The following is a 23050-nucleotide window of genomic DNA, read 5'->3' on the forward strand; positions in this document are numbered from 1 at the left end:
AATCTTGCGATGATTATTACAAGCATACCAAAAGAATCTTAACACTCATCTATCTGCAATAGTGTCCCCTAGAAAGGAACATTATATACCATTCATAACGATTAAAGGCAATAGAAGAAACAGCTCATGTAATATCAAAAATTATATAATGTACAAGTGTCAAGAAATTGATTTCACATTTTTGTCTACATTGTTAAAGATGATTTCAGAACAGATGTGGGCCCATGAAGCTCTTAGCTCAACAGCAGGAAAACATTTTATGCAATTACAAGGAATATCGAGATCAGCTAAAATCTGACCGGTTGAACCTGAAACATACACCCCAAGGCCCAAGTAGACATGACATGTTCCATGGCACCATGATCAGACAATGTAATTTGCCATTTGCCAATAATTATCTGGTTGAAAACCGAGCGAGCAACACATTTGGAAAGAGTTAAAACTTCACTCCTTAGTCGTCTTCATTGTCATCTTGATTGTTTTGGTGGTTGTGTTTCTGAGCATTATACATGTCGGCAACCTAATTTAAGAAAAGGAATGTGTGCATATAGTTAGAAGTAGTCCAATAACAGTATTGAAATATTCATGGAACTAAAGCATATACTCCGAGAGACTGAAGGAACTGTAGATATGTTTTAAATATTTGGGACACTTCAGTTTTCCTCTTGTGGTTTTTTTTTCCCCTTCTTTTTCCAACTATTCCTTTACTGCCATTTGGACCACTGGAGAAGATTGTTTTTAGCTTTTTGAGAGGTTCTCCTCTTTCTACCTCTCATGTGCCATTTCCTCCCACCAGTTCCATGTATGCACCCAGAAAACCTCACTTTTCTAGTTGTTTATTTCACCGACGCCCATTATAATAGCATAAAAAAGAACATCAATGAGGGTATGCAATAAGATTCACCTGCTCTGATGATGATGCTTCCTCTGGATTTTTGTCTTTCCTTACACGAACAAGACGTGGAAACCGAAGAGAAATTCCCTTTAAACAGAAAATCATGGATGGCTAAGAAAAAAAAGGGACTACAGAAAGAATTGAATAATGATGATGGAAAAAACTGCAAAGAGAAACTTGTGCATGAATACAACCTTGTCAGAATCCACAATGCCAACTCCTGCACGATGAACTGGGCTGATAGTTAAATCTGCTGCTTTAACCTCCCAAACCTGAAAGGGGATCGTTAGGAAAGGATATATAAGAAGAGAACTCCAGTGATATTCAACTTCAACCATGTAAGTCCCAACTGAATCTGTTGATTCTAATCTCTCTTTCAAAAGCCTTCTTAGTTCTTTCCATGCTATTTTCAGACTTCCCTTGTTGCAAAGAGGGAGAGATAACAAAAAGGAGGGGGTATGAAAACTCGCACCCACCCACAAATACTACCATTGAAGAGGAATGAATTTTCAACCAAGCATACAGAATGATCTCAGGAGGAAACGAGGCAACAGGAGTAAGAAAAGAGAAAAGACTGCGTAAAATGAAATTTCAGGGAAGAAGTCATCAGTATTACCTCAGTAGGCTCAAACCAAACATCTGGATTGATTGTATCTCCATACCGATAATATGACTAAAAATGACAAGAAAATGTTTAATTAAATGTAGAATCATATGGGGAACCCCATTGTTCACATATAATAGGAATTAGATGGCTGACCTTAGGTTCAGGAATGACTTTAGAACGGAGACTTGCAGAACGTTCCTCAAGCATTGCTTCAGAAAACCCAGTTCCTACCAGCCATCCAAACTTAATATCAGATAGTTGAATATAAAAAAATGAACAAGCACTAATAGCTTCAGTGGAAAAACAAAGTTGAAGCATTCCTTATCCTTACCTATCTTACAAATGCTTTGAAATTCTTCGTTGTCATTATCATAACAGGCAAGGAGAAATGCACCATAGACACCTAGAAATATACAGGGGGATTGTAACAACACAACAGAAGTTCATATACGCACACAACATATACATACTTGTGCACCTAAAGGTTGGATTCACAGGAAGAGAGCCATTTCATTTTAAATAATTAAAAGTCACATGCAATTATCGCGAGTATATAATAAAACTGCTTTCCAGTTATAGTTTACCTGTACGTTTCCCACGGCCATGGAAAGCAGCAATTGGTACCAGATCAAGCGAATCCCCTATGCTGCAGTGTACAGGCATGCATAAGCATCCATAAAGCTCGGTTGAGATTATCATACAACATTTACACAGACTACATGCAGCACTTACCTGTCTATGTAATCCTTCTTCAGTTTTAGCCAGTTATGCGACCTCTTGGAAGGTTCATAAGTAGCATCCCGGTTCAGTGTTTTGATTATTAAACCCTCACAGCTGCAAACTGAGATTAATTAATAGAACACAAGAATAATAAAATAGTCATACAAAGAAGCAAGAGAAAACAAGATAAGATAAAGTTATGAAGCAAATACAAGCATTCAATGTGTGAAGTTTGAGAAGTAAAACACTCAAAATTACAGCTGGAATAATCAACCCTGAATTCAAACGGAAAATCAAAGTCTAGCTGTCTTGGACATGTTTAACCATTGTAGTTATTTCCTTATGTAGTTTTGTTTTTCCTTTATTCCCTGGGCGTTTAACTCCAGCATTGAAAGCCTTTTCCTTGTTTGAAACCTGTCACAGCAAGGATCTCCTATATATATGGCAGTAGCCGTTAGTGACTGCCTGAACCCTTTTATTTCATCAACTTGTTTCGTGCAAGTAGTATATATCTCCCATCTTGTAATTGAAAAATTCAGATAAGAAAGAGTGCACTTTATTCCACGACTGATCTGAATTTCTTTATGGTATCATAGCTGATACTCACACGAAAAGGAAATGGCTAATCAGTTTGGTTAGAAACTCACAAATGGACAAAGCAGAAACTTCTCTCAGTATTGAACTATTCCACCAATGCTCAAGCCTAATCTTTATCAAATTAGACTCCAACAACTATCTCCTCCGGAAATCTCAGATCTTGCCCCTCATTCGAACCATTGAAATTGAAGGGCATCTTGCTGAAAACAAATCACCGGAAGTGGAAGTCGTAAGACATAGGGAAAAGTCAACCGAATCCTCAATATGTCACTTGGAGAAACAATGATGGACTCTTAGTTTCATGGCTCTTGGGAACAATTAGTGAGAGTGTTCATCGCATGATTGAGAACACTGAAACAGCTCATCAATTGTGGAGTTCTTTAGAGAAACAAACACTCACAATGACCAAAGAGAGTGAGATACATCTCAATGAACACTTGGTTAGGCTAAAGAAAGGTAGGCTTAATCTTGATGAGTATCTAAAGAAATTCAAATTTCTTTGTGACAGGTTAGCTGCAATGAAGAAGCCCCTAGATGATACTATTACTACCAAAGTGTTTCACATAGCAGGAGGCTTAGGGAGCAAATACAAAGAATTTCGGATAGCAATGCTATCAAAGGCCCCTTATCCGAGCTACAATCAATCCGTTCAATCACTACGAAATCTTGAGATCCAAATGGCAGCAGAAAATGAAGCAGAATAAACCTCTCAAACCGGATAATAACCCAGCCTTTTTAAGTTACAAAGATGCATTCCAAGGAATAAAAAATCAATACAATCACAGAGGAAGGGGTGGAAACAAAACAAATGAAGCAAAGTTTCCAGAAAATCAATTTATTGTTTCAAATTCATCTTCACATAATACAACAAACCATATCCAAAGTAATCTGGAATTCCACCCAAAATTACACAAGCAGCCGCAAAGATCCAAGTGTTCACTGCCAAATATGTGGTAAATGAAACCACACAGCTCTTCATTTTGGGAATAGGTTTGATCACTCCTATCAAGATCGAGATATTCCTCGAGCCTTTTCTGTCCTGTCACTCAACAAATATACTGCAGCAGAAAACTCTTTATTTGCTGATTTGGGTGCCTCAACTCACGTCGTAAACAATACAGGTATGCTTTTTGATGTTCAACCTTATCATGGTAATGAGAAGTTATACATAGGAGATCGAAAAGGTCTTGATATGATTCACAGGAAAATGCACCTTAAATACTGATAAGCTAAAGCTAAACAATGTGCTTGTAGTTCCTAAAATAACAAAAAACCTGCCCTCCATAAGTAAATTACCTGCTGACAATGATTGCCCTATTTGTTTTAATACTGCTGGTTTTGTAATTAAGGAAAAACAAGGAGCGATCTTGGGTAAGGGAACTAAAAAATAAGGTTTGTATGCTTTAGTTGAGGAGGACCTTGAAGCTTTCAAGGCTTTCATTGCTGTTCCCACTACTAATAAGACTTCATACAATACTTGGCACAAAAGAATTGGTCATCCTCATGACTTTACTCTAAAATTCCTTAACAATTCATATGCTTTAGACATAACTAGTTGGAAAGGTACTTAATCAGTTTGTGTTACTTGTCAAATGAGCAAAAGTTGTAAATTGCGTTTCAATCCTAGTAATGATATTGCCTCCTTTCCTTTAGATAAAATTCATTGTGATTTATGGGGACCTTCTCCTGTTACTTCTTGTCAAAACTTTAGATATTATGTTAGTTTTGTGGATAATTTCTCTAGATATTGTTGGATATATCCTTTAGAGAAGTGTGACCTTTTTTTTCCTTGTTTTGTTAAGTTTCAAAACCTTGTTGAAAATCATAGAAAGAAAAATAAAAAATTTTCTAAGTGATGGTGGAGGAGAGTTTACCTCCATCGCCCTCAACCATCTTTTTGAAAAACAAGGTGTTTTTCATCAATGCTCTTGTCCTCACACACCTCAACAAAATGGCATCATAGAACACAAAATAGGCACATAGTTGAAACAGGATTAACTCTTCTTTTCCAATCTTAGGTATCCTCCAAATATTGGGTAGATGCATTCTAAACAGCTGTTTATCTCATAAATAGGATGCCTAGCCAGGAAACACCTTTCGCCAAGCTCTTTGGAAAGGATCCAGACAATAGCTTGTTAAAGGTCTTTGGTTGTACTTGTGGGTGTTTTCTTTGTCTAAGAAACTACAACAAAGACAGGTTCTCCAAATGGACCTATCCTTCTGTGTTCTTAGGTTATAGTCCTATCCACAAAGGATATAGATGTTTGGATCCTTTAAACAATAGAACATATATATATCTATTTAATAGAAGAGTAACAAATGGCATAGTTTATCGATATATTTAAGGCCACAAAAAGATGGCAACTTGGAGTAACAAGCCTAACATAAGAAATGAAACATCAAATTTAGAAAAGTAAATTCCAGAAAATTGACATTGAACGAGCTCTTTGCCAAGATAAAATCTGGTGCTTAGTCATTGAATCAAATGAGGAGGCTACCTGAGTGATCGTTTTGCAGTTGTCACGACGTCAGGAGCCCTAAACTAATCATGAAGAGAATATGACATCTGAAAAGAAAACATATTTGACTCCTTTCTTAAGGTTGCGAGCTTCATACAACAAACACTTGTCCCCATGAAGGGGCAGGAGAGCCACCCTTCAGTTGGAGCCACCTCAGCAACAACACCATTCCTTGAACCATAGAAAACAGTTTCCACTCCAACCATTCAAAAGAAGGATCTTTGGAATCGTTACTATCATTTTTCGTTTTGTTTTTGGAACCTCCGCTTAAGTATTATACTAACAAAGTATAATATTTGTGCTCGCCTTCTCCAAGATCAATATGACGTCCAAAAGCGTTGAACATCCTTGTATCCGTATAATCTGATATTTGGATTCAACCCAACAGCAATTTTTCCCCAAATTTTAATATCAGCAAATAGGTTATCAAGCCTGAACGCCAAATGATGTCTGCTAAATCAGGATCATTCATCGAGATTCGATCATTATCCCTGTAAGCTTCTCCTTTAGTAGGACCAAGGCTCCCCTGATGAACAAAACCCACCAACTCTGCAGCCTTGATGAATGCGAAAAAACTTGACATAGTGAAAAGATCATTTTCTTTCAGGCGGGTGATCTAAAGATTCTGCTTGCGTTTAATGGCAGGCCATTTCGAAGAGAAGTATATTTTCTTGAAATCCTCCCCTCTTCTACCCATTATTTTTCTCTTCTTCCCGTGTTTTAATAGAATATATATATCTAGGCATGTAGTGTTTGATGAAATTACCTTCCCTTTTGATACTAACCGTACTAATGTCAATGGAGTAAAAGAACTTATTACTTGTAAATTTTCAGGCTATGAAGAATGGTTGAACTCCAACAAAAATGATCCAAAAGCAAGCATCCAACAACCTGCCATGTGTTTTTATAGAATCTATATATATATATATATATATATATATAGGCATATAGTGTTTGATGAAATTACCTTTCCCTTTGATACTAACCCTACTAATGTCAATAGAGGAAAAGAACTTGTTACTTGTGAAGTTTCAGGCTATCAAGAATGGTTGAACACCAACAAAAATGATTATCCAGAAGCAAACATCCGACAATCAGCCACCCCAACAATGCAAAACAGAAAATTCATTCTGACAGAACAATCTACCATAGAAATTGATACCAATACTAGGAATTGATGGTGATCAACAACACACATATGCTCATTAGGGGAACAGCCTGATGGTGATAAAAAACTTGCAGCAATGTCCACAGATCCAATAGTTGAGCACAACCTACTGTGGTTCTAGAAACCGATCGTTCATCTACTGTGCTTCATACTACTACCCACACCACTGAAGCAACCCCCACTTATCGACCAGTACATGACCAATGAGCAATCTCGTGATAGTGCCACAACATTCTAGAACTCATCGGCATTAGGAGAGCTATTGAGGACAACTTCAACCCTCCTACACAACCACTGTCAACAGATCAAGTAAGTCAAGTACCAGATAAAAGCAAATTTCTAGTAATTGATTTATCTCATTCCTGTGCAGGTACTGATAAGCAAGAAAACCAACCATCATTTGAAGTTCAAAGTAACAACCCAACTAGCCAGCCTTGTCACTCCAATGACATTAATGCTTCATCCAATGACCACCAGAAGGAAACTTCACCATAATCCAACTCTTGATCCAATGTTATATCAACAAATCCAAAAAGGCAAAGACCATTATCAAAGTAGGGCCCTACCAGTTGAGCCTAAGAGTCTCAAATCAGCACTAAAAACTCCACATTGGAAACAAGCCATGGAAGAAGAAATGAAGGCTCTTGAAGACACCACACTTGGGTTCTAGTTACCACCCCTCCTCACACCAACATAGTAGGATCCAAATGGATCTTAAAACTAAATTAAAGAAGGATGGTACCATTGAGAGATATAGAGCAAGACTAGTCGCACAAGGCTATTCACAAGTCGAAGGATTGGACTATGAAGAGACCTTCAACCCTATAGTCAAACCAACAACAACAAGAGGGATTCTTGCACTTGCTACTCACTTTGGTTGGGATCTCAGGCAATTAAATGTAAAAAATGCATTCCTTCATGACTATTTGAAGGAAGACGTGTAAATGGCTCAACCACCAGGATTCTGGCACCCAACTCAACCTCACCTTGTGTGCAAACTCAATCACTCCTTATATGGTCTAAAACAGGCACCAAGAGCATAGTTTGAAAGTCTTTCACAACACTTGTTACACACAGGCCTCACTAATCCATATTCTGTTCCCTCTTTATTTATTCACAAGCATAACTCCTCTCTTATTTTGATGCTTAATTATGTGGATGATACAATCATGACAAGCACCAACAAAAAGACCATGGATGACATACAAGAACTAAGCATAGAGCTTGCACTGAAAGACCCAGGATCTTTTCACTAATTCTTAGGCATAGTAGTTCTACACACAAAAAATGGCATCAGACTATCCCAAAACCCAATCAAAATATGCTCAAGACATACTAAAAGCTGGGATGTTAAGGCAGCTCATCTAAGCACTCCAGCTGTGGCCAAAACTATTGATGTTGCAGATGACAGTGAACTAGTAGACCAAAAGGAATATAGGGGCATTGTGAATCTCTACGATACTTAACTCTTAAGAGACCCGACATAACCTTTGTTGTAACCAAAGCTTGTCAAAACCTCCAAGAACCAAAAATCAAAGACATAGAGGCAGTCAAAACGCATACTGAGATACATCAGAGGCACTCACAGGTCTAGTTTGATTTTTCACAAAAACAGCTCTTTAAACCTATATGGCTTTTCCCATGCAGATTGAGCAGGATGTCCTACCACTAGTTCTGGATCATGCATATTTCTAGGAGCAAATTGTGTACCATGTAGTTCATAGAAGTAAATGGCAAGATCAAGCTCAAGCTGAATATAGAGCAATGGCATCTACAACAGCTGACCTGACCTGGATCATGTTCCTACTAAGAGACATTGGAATAAAAATGATGAGACCTCCTCAACTTCTATGCGACGATGTCAGCGCCATAGACATGGCCAAGAATCTTGTTTTCCATGCCAGAACAAAACACATAGAAATAGATTACCATTTTGCAAGAGAAAAAGTGGCTCTTCGTCACCTAGTTACTAAATTTGTGCCATCTGCAAGACAAGTAGCTGATATTTTCACAAAGCTAAAGCAAATTTCAAAGATCTAAGGGGAAAACTAGGAGTGTATCAGATACACAATAGTTTGAGAAAGATGTGAAATTTGAGAAGTAAAACACTCAAAATTACAGCTGGAATAATCACACTGTATCCGAATGAAAAATCAAAATCTCATTGTTTTGATATGTTTAGCCATTGTGATTATTTCCTTATATAGTTTTGTTATAGCTCTAGCATTGAAAGTTTTACTTGTTTGAAAACTCTCGCAGCAAGGATCTCCTTTGTATATGGCAGTAGCCGTTAGTGACTGCCTGGACCTTTTTATTTCCTCAACTTGTTTCGTGTAAGTAGCATAGATCTCATCTTGTAATTGAAAATTTCAGATAAGAAAGAGTGCACTTTCATTCCACAACTGATCTAACTTTCTTTACAATGCATGGTAATTTCAGCTTGAAATAAATTTTAGCCATTTATCACTGATATTTCGGTTTTTGAGATCATGGTCCACTATATAGCAGAATGACATTGACATAAAATGAAAACCTAGTAGACCAGCCGACCAGGAAAAGGGAACATACCTTTGATCAACCGATGCATCAAGGAACTTTTGTATTTCCTCAAGGTCATTTGTTATTATTGCTGTGGCAAATTGAAAATATCCAGGTTCTTCAATAAATGAATCATAGAGAAGCTGCAAAGTACAGAACCTGAGTTATAAATGGTACAGCCATTTGCAGAGACCAAAACAAAACATGTTGAAGAACAGCATATAAGTTGAAAGAAAAAGGAACATCTCATGGCCATGTTGTGATACAACTTAGATTGCTATATTGCAATCTTAGATAAAGCCAAACATCTTTACATGAGAGAACAACATGCACCCATCAGTTCACTAAGTTAATCAAGTTATTCATGCTCCAAAAGCATTATTCCAAACAAAGATAATGTTGAATGCTAAAACTATGTGAGGCTTAGTAAACTAGTGAAAATTCCACATAAACAAGAGACGGTACTTTAGTCATCAAAATTGATCCTTCATATCTTTAGTATAAAAAATCATAAATAAATAAATAAACATAAAATGACTAAAAACGCAACAAAGCTGAAATGTTAGTAATCATTAATCTAAATTGTGCAGCATGCATGCACACACACGAGAACAGGAGAGAGAGAAAAACATTTGTAACCATCAGTAGAAGTTGTACAGCATCCACGCCAGCACACACACAAGGAAGGAGAGAGAGCCTGAAACTGACAAAAGTAGCAAAAATTCTACCTCTCGACGAACATTAAGTTCTCTCTGGATAAGTGGTTGACCATCAAGATACAGTAGATCAAAAGCAAATACACACACTTCAACCTTAATATCACTCATGGCCACATTCTTACGAGCTCGAGTACTCAGAATCTGTCACAAAGTTCAGAGGTCAGTGTTACTTCGGCAGTGAATCTGTAGAAGGTAGAGATAATGGCAAGAGAACAATATGATGAGAAGAGGATATGTACTAAAAATGGTTTTAATCCTCAAAAGATAAGTTTCAGATGGCTGGTTGTGGCGAAACTTAAGGTGAAAAGAAAACTAAAATTAAATATAAATAAAAAATAAATCGCAGGTTCCCAGAAAAGGAGAATGATGAATGTGTTTAAAAGTATTTATATTTTGACGGCAAAGGAAGTGCTTTCAGACATTCGTGCACGATTGTTTGAATTTTCCCAAGTTCTGGCAGTTTCATGTGGATTTTTTAATCCAATTTTTATGGCATAACAGCGAGTCAGCCACACAGATATTCATAAACCAAAAAGATATTAATAAGGAACCACTCCATATTTAAGATTAGAAAGACAAAAACCATAGACAAACATATCCTGTCAGATATTTTGTACCTGAAAAGGCAGAATCTTTTGTTTTCCATGATCATAAGCAACAAGTTCACAATCCAAAATAAATGATCTTACAGATGGTTTCTTTATCCTGAAAAAACACAGTAAATTCAAATTATAATTGATTTTTTAAATATTTAAAAAAAAACAAAAAAACAAAAAAAAAAGAAGAAGAAGAAGAAGAAGAAAAAGCAAAGCTTGATGAATACAGAAAAAAGTGGTAGGATAATGGAGAACAAAGCATTGCAACATATCCAACTTTCTGTAACTAGTCTCAACTAAAAATAATAAATCAATACAATGAAGGACGAAAATAAAGGATGAAATGGAAAAATCACACTGAAAAGAACAAGGTGAAATAGCAACAATCAGGGAACCTTCCCGAGTTTCATTCAGAACTTCAAAGAAGTATAAGAAGTCTAAAATATATTATGTATAGGTTCTAAACTGGAATCAGAAATAAAAGGCCATGTGACTCATATAATAATAAATGAACTGAACTCTGCCAAGTCAATCTACCTTGATACCGTGAGAACAACATCAGGGAACTTTCCAGTGTTCCGTTCAGCATTTCGACTGTAGATCTCAACTGAACCATCTTCCATGTAATGTATCTGCATAAAGAGAGTGAAGCCATTCCATGTGAATTTGTAATAGCAGCAAAAAACCATGTTTTTCAAGTTGTCCAGTCACTCACCTGGGCACGCTCCCCATCATATTTGTATTCACAAGTAAATTCCAAACCTTGGAATTTATTTAAGATCTCAGACACTCCTTTTGTAGGTTTTGCCAGCATGGGTCCAATTGGAATTCCCGGTGTAAAGTTGCACGTTTTTGAAAGATTCCACACACCACCACTAAGAAGAGCAGGGACAAGTTTATCATAAACTGGGAGTATAGAATACACCTGCTTAACAATCTTAGAAGCCTGATGCAAACATAATGTTAGAACCTTCCAATTGTTAAGAGAACATCGCAGAGCTCAGAAAATGGTGCTATGCAAGTAAAATAGTGACCAAGCTGAGCTGTGTGGGTGTAGTTGAAAACATGATACTTTAGTTATAGTAGCTTAGAGACTCAGAATTAAAATAATGGCATTGTCCAAAAAGATAGTGATAAAACAAACGGAATTGTTCCCACAGACAAGGAGAACATGAAGTCACCTCTTCTAGAGGAGATTGAATATTCGATGGTGGTGTTGAGTGTTTTTCAGCATATACAGCTGCTTGTCCTAATGCAGCTAAAAGAGTCTGCTCAGCAAGTCCAATTCGCAATTTTGTCTGTATGAAATGAAAGAAAATTGGCAATAGAGAAAAGAAACAAAACATGATCTTTTAATGAAAAGAAGCAGATATTAATAATTCTATTGAAATAGGGAAAGAAGACCACACAAGGAGTTTACGTGGAAAACCCTAATTCAGGGAAGAAAAACCACGGTTGAAAAGAACTTATTATTTTATGTCATGTTTACAATAGACCCAACCTCAGATATAAATAGAATAAGGTGAAACCCTAATTTAGCAAATATAGTAAAACGACAAAAATGCCCTTAGGGCTAATTTAACGTATTTCAACAGTCCCCCTCAAGTTGGGGCATAGATATCGACAAGACCCAACTTGCTAATACAAGCTTCAAACGTCTGTCTCAATAACCCTTTCGTAAAAACATCGGCAATCTGTTGGACTGAAGGTACATAGGGAATACAAATAGCTCCGCGGTCTAACTTTTCTTTAATAAAGTGCCTGTCAATTTCAACATGTTTGGTTCTATCATGTTGCACGGGATTATTCGCAATACTGATGGCAGCCTTATTATCACAATACAGCTTCATAGGCCCTGGACTACTCTCGTAAAGATCAGATAAAACTTTCTGCAACCAGATTTCTTCACACACTCTCAGATTCATAGCTCTATACTCTGTCTCAGCACTACTTCTGGCCACTACACCCTGTTTTTTACTCCGCCAAGTTACCAAATTTCCCCATACAAAGGTACAGTACCCTGAGGTTGACCTTCTATCAGTCACAGATCCGGCCCAATCTGAGTCAGTATATGCCTTGATGCTTCGTGTGTCATGTTTCCTGAATACCAAGCCCTTCCCAGGGGTGGACTTTAAATATCTCAAAATTCGAGTCACAGCTTCCATGTGCTCCTCATATGGACTCTGCATGAACTAACTTACTACACTCACAGCATAGGAGATGTCGGGCCTAGTATGAGACAAGTAAATCAGTTTTCCTACTAGGCGTTGATACCTCTCCTTATTCACAGGAACTCCTTCCGAAACACTTTTTAGTTTGCTATTGACCTCAATAGGAGTGTCAATAGGTTTGCATCCGGTCATTCCTGTTTCCTTTAACAAGTCCAGAGTGTACTTCTGCTGAGAAACAGATATTCCTGCTTTTGATCTTGCCACTTCCATCCCTAGAAAATACCTTAAACTACCAAGATCCTTAATTTCAAATTCACTTGCCATCCTTTGTTTTAGCTTAGCAATTTCTGCCGTATCATCCCCTGATAGGATGATGTCATCAACATACACTACTAACACAGCAATCTTTCCTAAGGGTGATTTTTCGGTAAACAAGGTATGATCAGAATGCCCCTAAACAAACCCTTGGGACTTAACAAACGCGGTGAACCTGTCAAACCAGGCCCTAGGAGACTGCTTCAACCCATATAAAGACTTCCTGAGTTTGCAAACATGATTCCCAAACTTAGCTTCAAAACCTGGAGGTGGACTCATATAAACTTCCTCTTCCAACTCACCATTTAGGAATGCGTTCTTTACATCTAGTTGATGTAGGGGCCAATCTTTATTCACGGCGACAGACAGAAGAACACGAATCGTGTTTAACTTAGCCACTGGGGACAAAGTTTCTGAATAATCAATCTCATATGTCTGAGTGAATCCTTTAGCAACTAACCTGGCTTTATACCTCTCAAGTGTTCCGTCAGACTTATACTTCACTGTGAACACCTATTTGCAACCAACTGTTTTGTGACCTCTAGGGAGAGCTACTAACTCCCAAGTCTTATTTGCCTCAAGAGCTCTCATTTCCTCCATTACTGTTGCTTTCCACTCGGGAACTTCCATGGCCGCATGTACACTGGTAGGTATTGTTAGAGCATCTAGCTGAGTAGTAAAAGTCTTAAAAACAGGAGATAAGTTACTATAGGTCAGAAAGTTATGCAAAGGGTATTTTGTATATGACCTGGTTCCCTTTCTCAGAGCAATTGGCATATCCAGAGTGGTATCATAGTTGTCAGTTTTCGTCTGTCCCTCTTCAGTATCAGACTTTTGAGACAATTCTGCATCCTCTTGAGGATCTTCCAGCATCTCATCCCTTCCTGAAGTTTCAACCTTCTCTGAGCTCATTTCGTCATTTTCTATGTTCCCAGACTTTTCTTCAAGACTCTCCTTTGAAACAACGGGATCTTGAACTTGAGCTGGTTCCGACGCTTGGACACTGTCCGATGGAACACCAGAGGTTTCCTAAATTTCCTTTCTGAGATTCCTCCTATAATATGTTATCCAGGGCACTTGTTTAGTAGGAAGAACCGACACGGGAACAACAGAAGCAGAATTAGGTTCAAGACTAGGTAGACTAGGTCCAGGAATATTGGGACTAAGCTCAGGTTCAGGAATATTCGGACTAGGCTCAAGGTTGAGGCTAATGGGAATGGAGTACATGGAATTGTTAATCTCTTCATTCGTGGTCTCCCCCTGAAGATGACTAACGGGAAAGAACGGTTGGTCTTCAAGGAACGTGACATCCATAGTGACAAAATATTTTTTGGAAGATGGATGAAAGCATTTATAGCCTCACTGATGAAGGGGATACCCGACAAACACACATGTTTTAGCTCGTGGAGCAAACTTAGTCCGGTGTGGACCATGAGTATGAACAAAGGTTGTACACCCAAACACACGAAGAGGAACCTCAGGAATAAGACGGGTATACTGATAGGACTCTTTGAAGTACTCAAGAGGGGTTTGAAACTTTAGAACTCGTGAAGGCATTCTATTAATTAGATGAGTTGCGGTAAGAACCGCATCTCCCCACAGGTACGAAGGAAGAGACGCTGGAATTATCAAGGAACGAGCAACTTCAATTATATGGCGATTTTTCCGTTCAGCTACCCCATTTTGTTGTGGAGTATATGCACACGAGTTTTGATGGATGATCCCTTTTGACACTAGGAATTCCTGGAAGGTGTGGTTGACAAACTCACGACCATTGTCACTTCGGAGGATGGCAATCTTTGTGTTAAACTGTGTTAATACAGTGGTATAGAACTGTTTGAAGGTAGATAAAACCTCGGACTTATCAGCAAGGAGATATACCCATGTAAGACGGGTATGGTCATCAATGAAAGTTACAAACCACCGTTTACCAGACAGGGTAGCGATGCTCGAGGGACCCCAAACATCACTGTGGACCAGGTGGAAAGGCTGGGTAGGCTTAAAGGACTGAGAAACAAATGACACGCGAGGTTGTTTAGCACGTATACAGACATCACAAGATAATGAAGAAACATTCACATTATAGAATAAATGAAGGAAACAAATATCGCATATATTGAAAACTAGGATGTCCAAGACGAAAATGCCACAATAAATAATTTGTTTCAGATATAGTAAACGAAGATAAAAGACTAGTCCTAAACAAGCTTCTGGAGGAAGCATCTGTAGAAAGGAAATATAGGCCTCTGTCATATCGGACAGTGCCAATCGTCCTCCCCGAGCTCAAGTCCTGAAACAAAGCAGTATCTGGTGAGAAGACAACTCTACAGTTCAAATCTTTTGTTATTTTGCTTATTGATAATAAGTTGTAAGAAATTTTGGGCACATGTAAGACATTTTGCAGAGTTAATCCCTGAAATGGTGACAGTCTGCCTTTTCCAGCAACAGGAGCGAAGGACCCATCCGCAATTCGAATCCTCTCATTTCCAGCACTTGGATAGTATGAGAGAAACCGGTCGGATGAGCCAGTCAAGTGATCGGTTGCTCCTGAATCTAGAATCCATAACTCATTCCCCTTCAGCAAGGAAACTAAAAGATTGAGGGTTACCTGATTGAGCAACTGTTCCGATTCCTACGGTACCTGAATCACCAGGATTAGTCACTGGAGACTGTGTCTGAGGTTGTGCAGCCCCCTCAACTGATTCACCCACTAGAGCACGCCCAGAATTCGAACTTGTCATTCGGAGGGCGACGTTTACCATTTGGAGGGCGACCATGCAATTTCCAGCACTGATCCTTCGTGTGCCACTGTTTTTTACAATGCTCACAAACTGGGGGTGTTTTACTATTCTGCTTGTCACCATCAGCTCCAGCGGACTTCACCCCGAAGGCAACTGACTCTACAGTGGTAACACCTGGCCCGTTCATTGCACTCAATCTATCTTCTTCCAATCTAACTTCTGAACATACCTCCATGAGAGACGGAATTGGTTTCTGCCCCAGTATTCTACTGCGAACTGTATCAAATTTGGGGTGCAGCCCGGCAAGAAAATCATACACACGCTCAACCTCTTCTATCTTGGTGTATTGAATTCCATCTTGTGGGCAGGTCCAGAATGATCTCCCGACATAGATCCATTTCTTGCCATAACAATGACATCTTGCTGAAGTATGACGTTACATCCATGCTCCCTTGTTTGCATTCATGAACCTGTTTACGTAGAGTATACAGGCGGGATGCGTTCTGACGCCTCGAATATAACTTCGAACTGCATCCCAAATATCTCAGGCAGTGGCTGAATAGAGTAAGGGTTTCCCGATTTGTGGTTCCATACTACTGATTAACATTGAGCGGAGCAAAGAATCCTCTGCCTTCCAGACACGCTCTTGAGGATCCCCAAGATTCGGTCGTGGTATCTCTCCAGTTAAATATCCAAACTTATGGCGTCCCTCAAGAACCATTTTAATTGTTTGGGACCAAGAGAAGTAATTTTGCCCATTCAACTTCTCTCCCATGATCATTCCTGCAGAATTTCCAATTGTTCCAGATAAAAGATTAGAAGTTGGAGGAGTAGGAAACATTAATACCGGATTTTCTGAATACATCGGGGAAGAATCATGGCCATTCAATCTGGCTCCCAGGGCGACCATTTGTTGCTGAAGACTAACTAATTGTTGTTGGAGTTCCCCATGAGATTCAGATCTGGAATTTTTCTGTCTAAACACCATGGGATTTTCTTCAATGGACTCACTCATTCGAAACTGGGGCTGAACTGGATATACATGAGGAAGAGGCTGTCCACCATGGTACTGTGAAGACGCTACTGCCGGAAGTCCACCAGCGGCAACGTTCGGCAACCCGTGACTGGCGCTGCTCCCAGACGGCTGTGATGGTGGGTAACGGACAAACGGCTCGACGATCGGCTGCGAGGCTGAAGAAATCACGCCGATCTGACCCGACCCGGCAGCTGGAGCAAACCCATGACCGTCTGATGTAGATCCGATTATGTGCGACGCCGAGATACCTACCGGCTGTAGATCGATCGTGTCCGCCGGCGGGAGAACGTGCGAGGCTGAGACGGTTGTGTGCGAAGTTGAGGGTCCGATCGGTTGTGACCCGTTCGCGTGCGCCGGCTGGAAAGCGTGACCTTCCAACACCACCTGCTGTTCGGCTGGAAAGGTCCGATCGATGGTGTTCAGTTGGAACGATTGAGACTGGAAGCTAATCGGCACGCCAGCTGGAGCAATCCCACCACCTGTTGTTCGGCTCGCCAGCTGGATCTGTTCGGCTGAGCCACCTGGGATGATGGTTCGGAGATAGCAGTCAACCGCTGCTTGAATCACAACCTCATTAGTTAGCGTACCTTCACCTATCAAGTTTGATGACTGAGTTTCTTCTACCGGGGCTAGGGTTTCATCACCTTGCTCTGATACCATATTGAAATAGGAAAAGAAGACGACACGAGGAGTTTACGTGGAAAACCCTAATTCAGGGAAGAAAAACCACGGTAGAAAAGAACTTATTATTTTATGTCAAGTTTACAATAGACCCAACCTCAGATATAAATAGAATAAGGTGAAACCCTAATTTAGCAAATATAGTAAAAAGACAAAAATGCCCTTAGGGCTAATTTAACGTATTTCAACAAATTAACAAAGCTGAGACATAACCTGCAGCAATCTAATCAGATATAAAGGTTCGCAGTCAGTGGCAGCAACAAGCAGTGACTTGATATGGTTCTTTTTTTTCTCCTGACTATCCTTGCCAGATTCCTGAGAACAACTCAAAAGGTTGAAAAGGAAATCTTAAAAAAAATGACATTATGACCATAAATTAACAGCGCATAATAGAGCAAATTCCACGTCCCACATTTACAGAACCGCAAGAATGCGATAATATTAGAAAAAATGTATAATTTATTATCCTAGTGGGCAAGCATGATTAATAGTTCACAGTTAAACTAACCATAACCTAGTTTACTGGTTATGCACTAAAAAATTGGAATCACAAGCCTAACACACCTTAGCAATCAGCCGAAATGTATCAAATACTTTGGTAATAGTTAAAGCATCGGGCTTTCGCATCATGGATTGAGATGAACGGCTGGCTTTAGCAACAAGACCTAAATCTCCCAATTCCTGTCAACAACTGAGACATTAAAATATATAATGTTCGTTGTTCAAATAGAACTCAACGATAAATTCCTAATACACCAGGAAATGATGAATTGTGACATTCTTAAGACCCTTTGAAAACATTCTAATACTGATGAAAGAAAAATAGGAGTCTTTATCATCCATTCCCTTTCAATTACAAACTCCGTAAACCGAGTTACAATGAAAATAAATCCATGTCTATGAAAACTTCCGGATTGTTGTCCTAATTGTTTCCTATAAAAAATATCTAAAACACCAAACACCGGAATCGTAGTTTCCAAGAAAACATCCTAAATATTAAGAATGGAGTTCAAAAGCCTACTTACCTTGTACTGTTTTTTGACCTGTGCCTCTGTCCTCCCAAAAGCCTCAGAAAGAGCTTTGATAATAGAAGCATCCCCAATCCCCAACTCAAGCCCTTCGTGAGCTGGAGCAATCTTATTCGCCAAAAGATACACAGTAGATACCAAGTCGTCGGGCGTAGTATCCATGACGGTCCTCAGCATGTTGCAGACTATATCGGTGATAATAATCCTACTAGACTCCTCCGAAATCATATCGAACCCCAAACACAGAAACAAAAAGGGAACCCGTTCGCCCTCTTTCCAACATGCAACATTCTTCGAGTTGAAATCCTTGGCCTTCCTTTTCAACTCTGGAATAGAGCTCTTCAATTTTGCAGTTCTTTCTTGAACACTGGACGCACACGCCTTGTTCCCAAACGGCCCGTTCTTGGGTTCAACACTGCCACCATTGTCCTGACGCAACTTGGTTTCCCCCAAATCTGCAGCGTCCTCGGACTTTACCAGATGAGTACCTCCATGATTGTCCAAATTTGCGATTGAACTGCCGCACTGCGATTCAACAGCCGGCGTTGACTCCAGAGCAACGGAAGAGCTAGGTTTTGGAGGAGGGTCCAAAGAATCAAGGGCTTTACGCTTCTTGGGAGAAGAATTAACGGGCTTCTTCTTGGCAGCGGCCCGAGCACCAGACATGAGAGCATCGAATGCAGAAGGACGAGAAGACATTGATGAAACAAAATTCTGAAAAATGGGTTTGAAAGAGGGAGGTTTGTTGAAGAAGATGAGTTTCTTGAATTGGGGATGAGGCAATGTGATGGGGCGTAGATAATAACATGAACGCAGTGAAAGCATCAATTGTAGGTAATGAAAAGGGGAATAAAGTATTTCAGAGAGAGAAGAACAGAGCAGGAGCGGAAGGGAAGAAGAACTGAGAAATGGCGGGAAGGGCTTTGGATTTTGGGTTTTGGGTTTTGATCGGACTGTAATTGTTAAATTTGATCGAACTGTGTCGGAATCTGAATAAGAAAGATGGTTGCTGAATTTCCGACCCTGCCACCCTGAAGTGGAGATAATGGGCCGTAATGGGCCTGCTTTTCTATAAGTTCTTCGTGAATTTGGACTGAAATTAAGGGTTGTTTGGAAAAAGGGGTAGTTACATAAATGATATTCAAACCCAAAATAATAGAATATATAATACAATGATGAAATAATTATATATATAGAACAGAAAATAGTAAAAAAACCAAAAACTTCACGCTTGGCCACTGTTTTATACGTTGTTTTCCGATTTTCTCAAATTAAAATATATTGGTAATAACTTTAAATTTAAGAAGTATGTTGTCAGTGGCTATCACCGATAGTTGCAATCAATGATACTGCTATGAGTAGTAATTTTCAATTTAAGAAATATTCTATCAGTTGCTATAACTAAAAAATATTATCATTCGCTATCAGTGATACTGTCATTAGTAAATATCACTGACAGCTGTTAGTAGTGATTGAAACTGATAGCTGCTATTAGTGATACTGCTATCAATAATAACTTTCAATTTAAGAAATGTGCTATCAATTTATATGACTAATAAATGTTATCAGTTGCTACCAGTGATACTATCGTCAATAAATATCACTGGTAGCTACTATTAGTGATAGAAATTGATAACTACTATCAGTGATAACTTTCAATTCAATAAATTTGCTATCAGTTGTTATCGTTGATGGTTGTTATAAGTGACACTGCTATTAGTCATAACTTTCAATTTTAAAAATTGGCTATCCATTGTTATCACTGATATATTCATGTTAATGATAGCCAAATAGTGGCTATTGTTTGTATGTTTCTATGTTTTTTGTTGTGTGAATTTGATATCATGTTATACTTGTTTGTAAATAATCGGGGTCTTTTGATTAATTTGTTGATACATGTAATGTGTTTGTATGTCGTTGTTGATACATATAGGTATAGAATGATATCATTCTACATCGACCATCATAAAGGATAGCTAATGTCAGAGATATATTTATATTGCTACCAATGTAAACGATTTCACTTATAGTATTTATGTATTCGTAGTTTTTGAGATGACTCGTCGAAATTGTTTGATTGCGCATAAAATTTTTCATTGATAGTTTGATATCATTGTATCAATGGTAACATGCTATCCATGATAACATGTTATCAGTAATACTACCGATAGACTTCATACTCTCAAAGTCCAATTAAAAAAATAATAATATTGGCTTGTTTGATAACGTTCTCATTTCTCATTTTTTGAGAAATAAACTTGTTTAATAATTATTAACGTTACTATTTCCAACTTTTGATAAATGTTTATAAAAACGGTGCAAATTGAAAACTAAAAAAAGTAGTATCTTTCAAATTTGTGTTCATTTGCTATTTATATTTAACGTTTCGTTATAATAATCAAGTCTGATGACTGACTTGTTGGTGTTAAATTATTCGTGATTTGTTTTCATTTGAAACTTGGTCTCGTAGTTTTTATTTTTTTTTAATGATTCTAGTAGGAAATGGGAAGATATGGAGAGAGGAAAATGTTCAGAGAGATGAGGAGAATGGGAAGATGGAAACAAGAATTGGATAAAAAAATAAAATAAAAATTAAAAATAAACCGAAGAAATGAAATAAAATTTTAAAAAGAAAAAGATTTCGAAAATCTAAATAAATCAAAGAAAAAAAAAAGATAAATAAATCAAAGAAAATAAGGAGAAAATTTAAAAATAATAATAATAAAGAAATGGAAGAAAGTAAATAAAGGAAATAAAAAATGGAGAAAAGGAAAAAAATAAAAATGAAAGGACAGAACGAGTCATGCAACAAGACGGACGAAATTGAAAATTAAACAAAACAAAACAAACAAACAAACAAACAAACAAATTTGATTGGACAAAGTTTCCATATTTGCAAATATTTACTATATTTTTAAATTTTTTACCTTATTTCTCTATCTATTACAAATATTTTGATTCAAATGGCCAAAACTTAATAGACTTTTAAAAAATGACCACTAGATATTTCAATGAACAACATTAAAAAAGAAAAAGAAAAAGAAAAACTTCTAAAATCAAGCAAAAAAATGGTCAATAACCATATATTAAAAAAAAAGTATCACCTAACATAAATTCATAGATAAAATTTTAAAATTTGTGAGAAGTATAATTTTGCATACAAAAATTCATGTATAAAAAGAATAAAACCTAATTTGGGATTTTCCATCATTAACCATATAAATACATTTTCTCTACAAACATCCTAGGACACATATTAATCGTCTATTTTTCATAACTAAGGTATTTGTGTTTTGTATTATATTCTCGATTATTTTACTTCATATCCATAGTATCCCCACGTATATCTCCTACGCGTAAAAGAAACTAGAATTTTACCACACAAATACCTTGTATTAGAACTAGTTAAAAATTTTATTAAACTTTCAACCATACAAAATACCTGAGATAATTTAAAATCTTATGCTGAGGTTTAAACATTGTAACTATTTAAAAAAAGAAAAAAAAACTTTTAATAGCTAAAAACAACTAAAGTTAGCAATCTAAATATGTACCTTGTACAACAAATACTTGTATTAGAAACAATTAAAACCCAATTTGAACGGGCATAATGCATGAATGAGGTCTGTCGTTGAAGTACTAAACCTAATGACAAACTTGAAGAATTTGATGGCCTCGATTGTGGAAATTTATGGATCTTACCATGATGGAGACAGTGAAGGAAATACATTTGAATTCTTCGAGGTAGATTTATTAAATACACTGTATTTATAGTAGTTCCTATACATTATGTTTGTTCCTAAACTTGTGTGTGGTCTCAATCAAATAAGAGATAGCCAACTTCATTAGGGAGTTGGATAAATTGGAGCAAGATCAAGAAAAAAATGAAAAAGAAAAAGAACTTGACGGTTGAGACACAAATGACAAACAATTACGATTATGGAAAGACGACAAGGAATGATGATTACCTCAATATGTATCTTCATAGCAATAGCCTCCATGAATCATCGAAAATCAACATCAACCAAAACATGCAACACATGTAACTTTAAAGTTGTTATTGTTGGGGTTGATGCCCTAAAGTCTCGTATCATGTAGTTTGTAAACAGTTTGTACGAACGTTTGTGTTGTATAATATATGGTATTTACTTCACATCTTGTTTTTTTGTTCAGTTGCATATTTTATTTGTTTTACCACAAACCAATAAACATAAAATCTATGGTTATCGATATGTAACTTAAGCATGAATATGGTGACATACAAGTGGATCATGTTTTGAGTGATAACCAAAATGATCTGTAGTATATGGATATAGGAGGGAAACTCTTTCCTAGTAACGATACAGATACAGCCCGTTTTGTGAAATGGTCACAAGTGTTGTGACTTGTCACAGATGGTCTGATCCTGATCATTCGTGTAGGGGACATGCGAGCGGGGGTGTCTTATACAAAGAGTTTGTATAAGACCTAACCACGAAGTGTTAACGTCTCGTTATATAACACCGTTCATGACAAAGACTTCACTTCACTAGGATGACCATAGGTAACATGACCTCAATCCTAAGTGAGTTGGGAACTCCTGCCATTGAGGGCAGTCCTTTGGTTTGTATGGGTGTAAGAGGCCAGGTCGCCGATACAAACCTACCATTTTGGGGATTCGTCTAATTTGGGAGCTAGGAACTCAGCTACATAATATGGAATTCACTCATTCCCTGAAGC

General features: G+C 37.7%; 1 protein-coding gene and 1 pseudogene across 1 annotated transcript; both read right to left on the reverse strand.

Annotated features, from left to right (window-relative positions):
• Positions 1-111: 111 nt before the first annotated feature.
• LIG1 (DNA ligase 1) lies at positions 112-19329 on the reverse strand. The gene is made up of 17 exons (XM_039045030.2): positions 18329-19329; positions 17868-17984; positions 17517-17618; positions 11541-11657; positions 11075-11305; positions 10897-10991; positions 10381-10468; positions 9773-9904; positions 9075-9187; positions 2235-2336; positions 2087-2148; positions 1834-1905; positions 1656-1729; positions 1512-1568; positions 1090-1167; positions 905-982; positions 112-520 (listed from the first exon to the last, which is right to left on the reverse strand). The coding sequence occupies exons 1-17, from the start codon at positions 19154-19156 to the stop codon at positions 452-454; spliced, it is 2415 nt and encodes an 804-aa protein (XP_038900958.1). The 5' UTR covers positions 19157-19329; the 3' UTR covers positions 112-451.
• LOC150033036 (uncharacterized) lies at positions 5234-6166 on the reverse strand (annotated as a pseudogene).
• Positions 19330-23050: the final 3721 nt, after the last annotated feature.

The sequence above is a fragment of the Benincasa hispida genome, chromosome 10, assembly GCF_027475165.1.
Source record: "Benincasa hispida cultivar pf3 chromosome 10, pf3_genome.v1.1, whole genome shotgun sequence".
NCBI classification, from domain to species: domain Eukaryota; kingdom Viridiplantae; phylum Streptophyta; class Magnoliopsida; order Cucurbitales; family Cucurbitaceae; genus Benincasa; species Benincasa hispida.

Excerpts from the sequence above, each read along its gene's own strand:
- LIG1 (XM_039045030.2), bottom strand. The coding sequence starts at position 19,156 with ATGCTTTCACTGCGTTCATGTTATTATCTACGCCCCATCACATTGCCT. Across the intron at positions 2,149-2,234 it reads AAGAAGGATTACATAGACAG|CATAGGGGATTCGCTTGATC; the intron begins GTAAGTGCTGCA and ends TGTACACTGCAG. Across the intron at positions 1,168-1,511 it reads TTTGGTTTGAGCCTACTGAG|GTTTGGGAGGTTAAAGCAGC; the intron begins GTAATACTGATG and ends ATCCCCTTTCAG.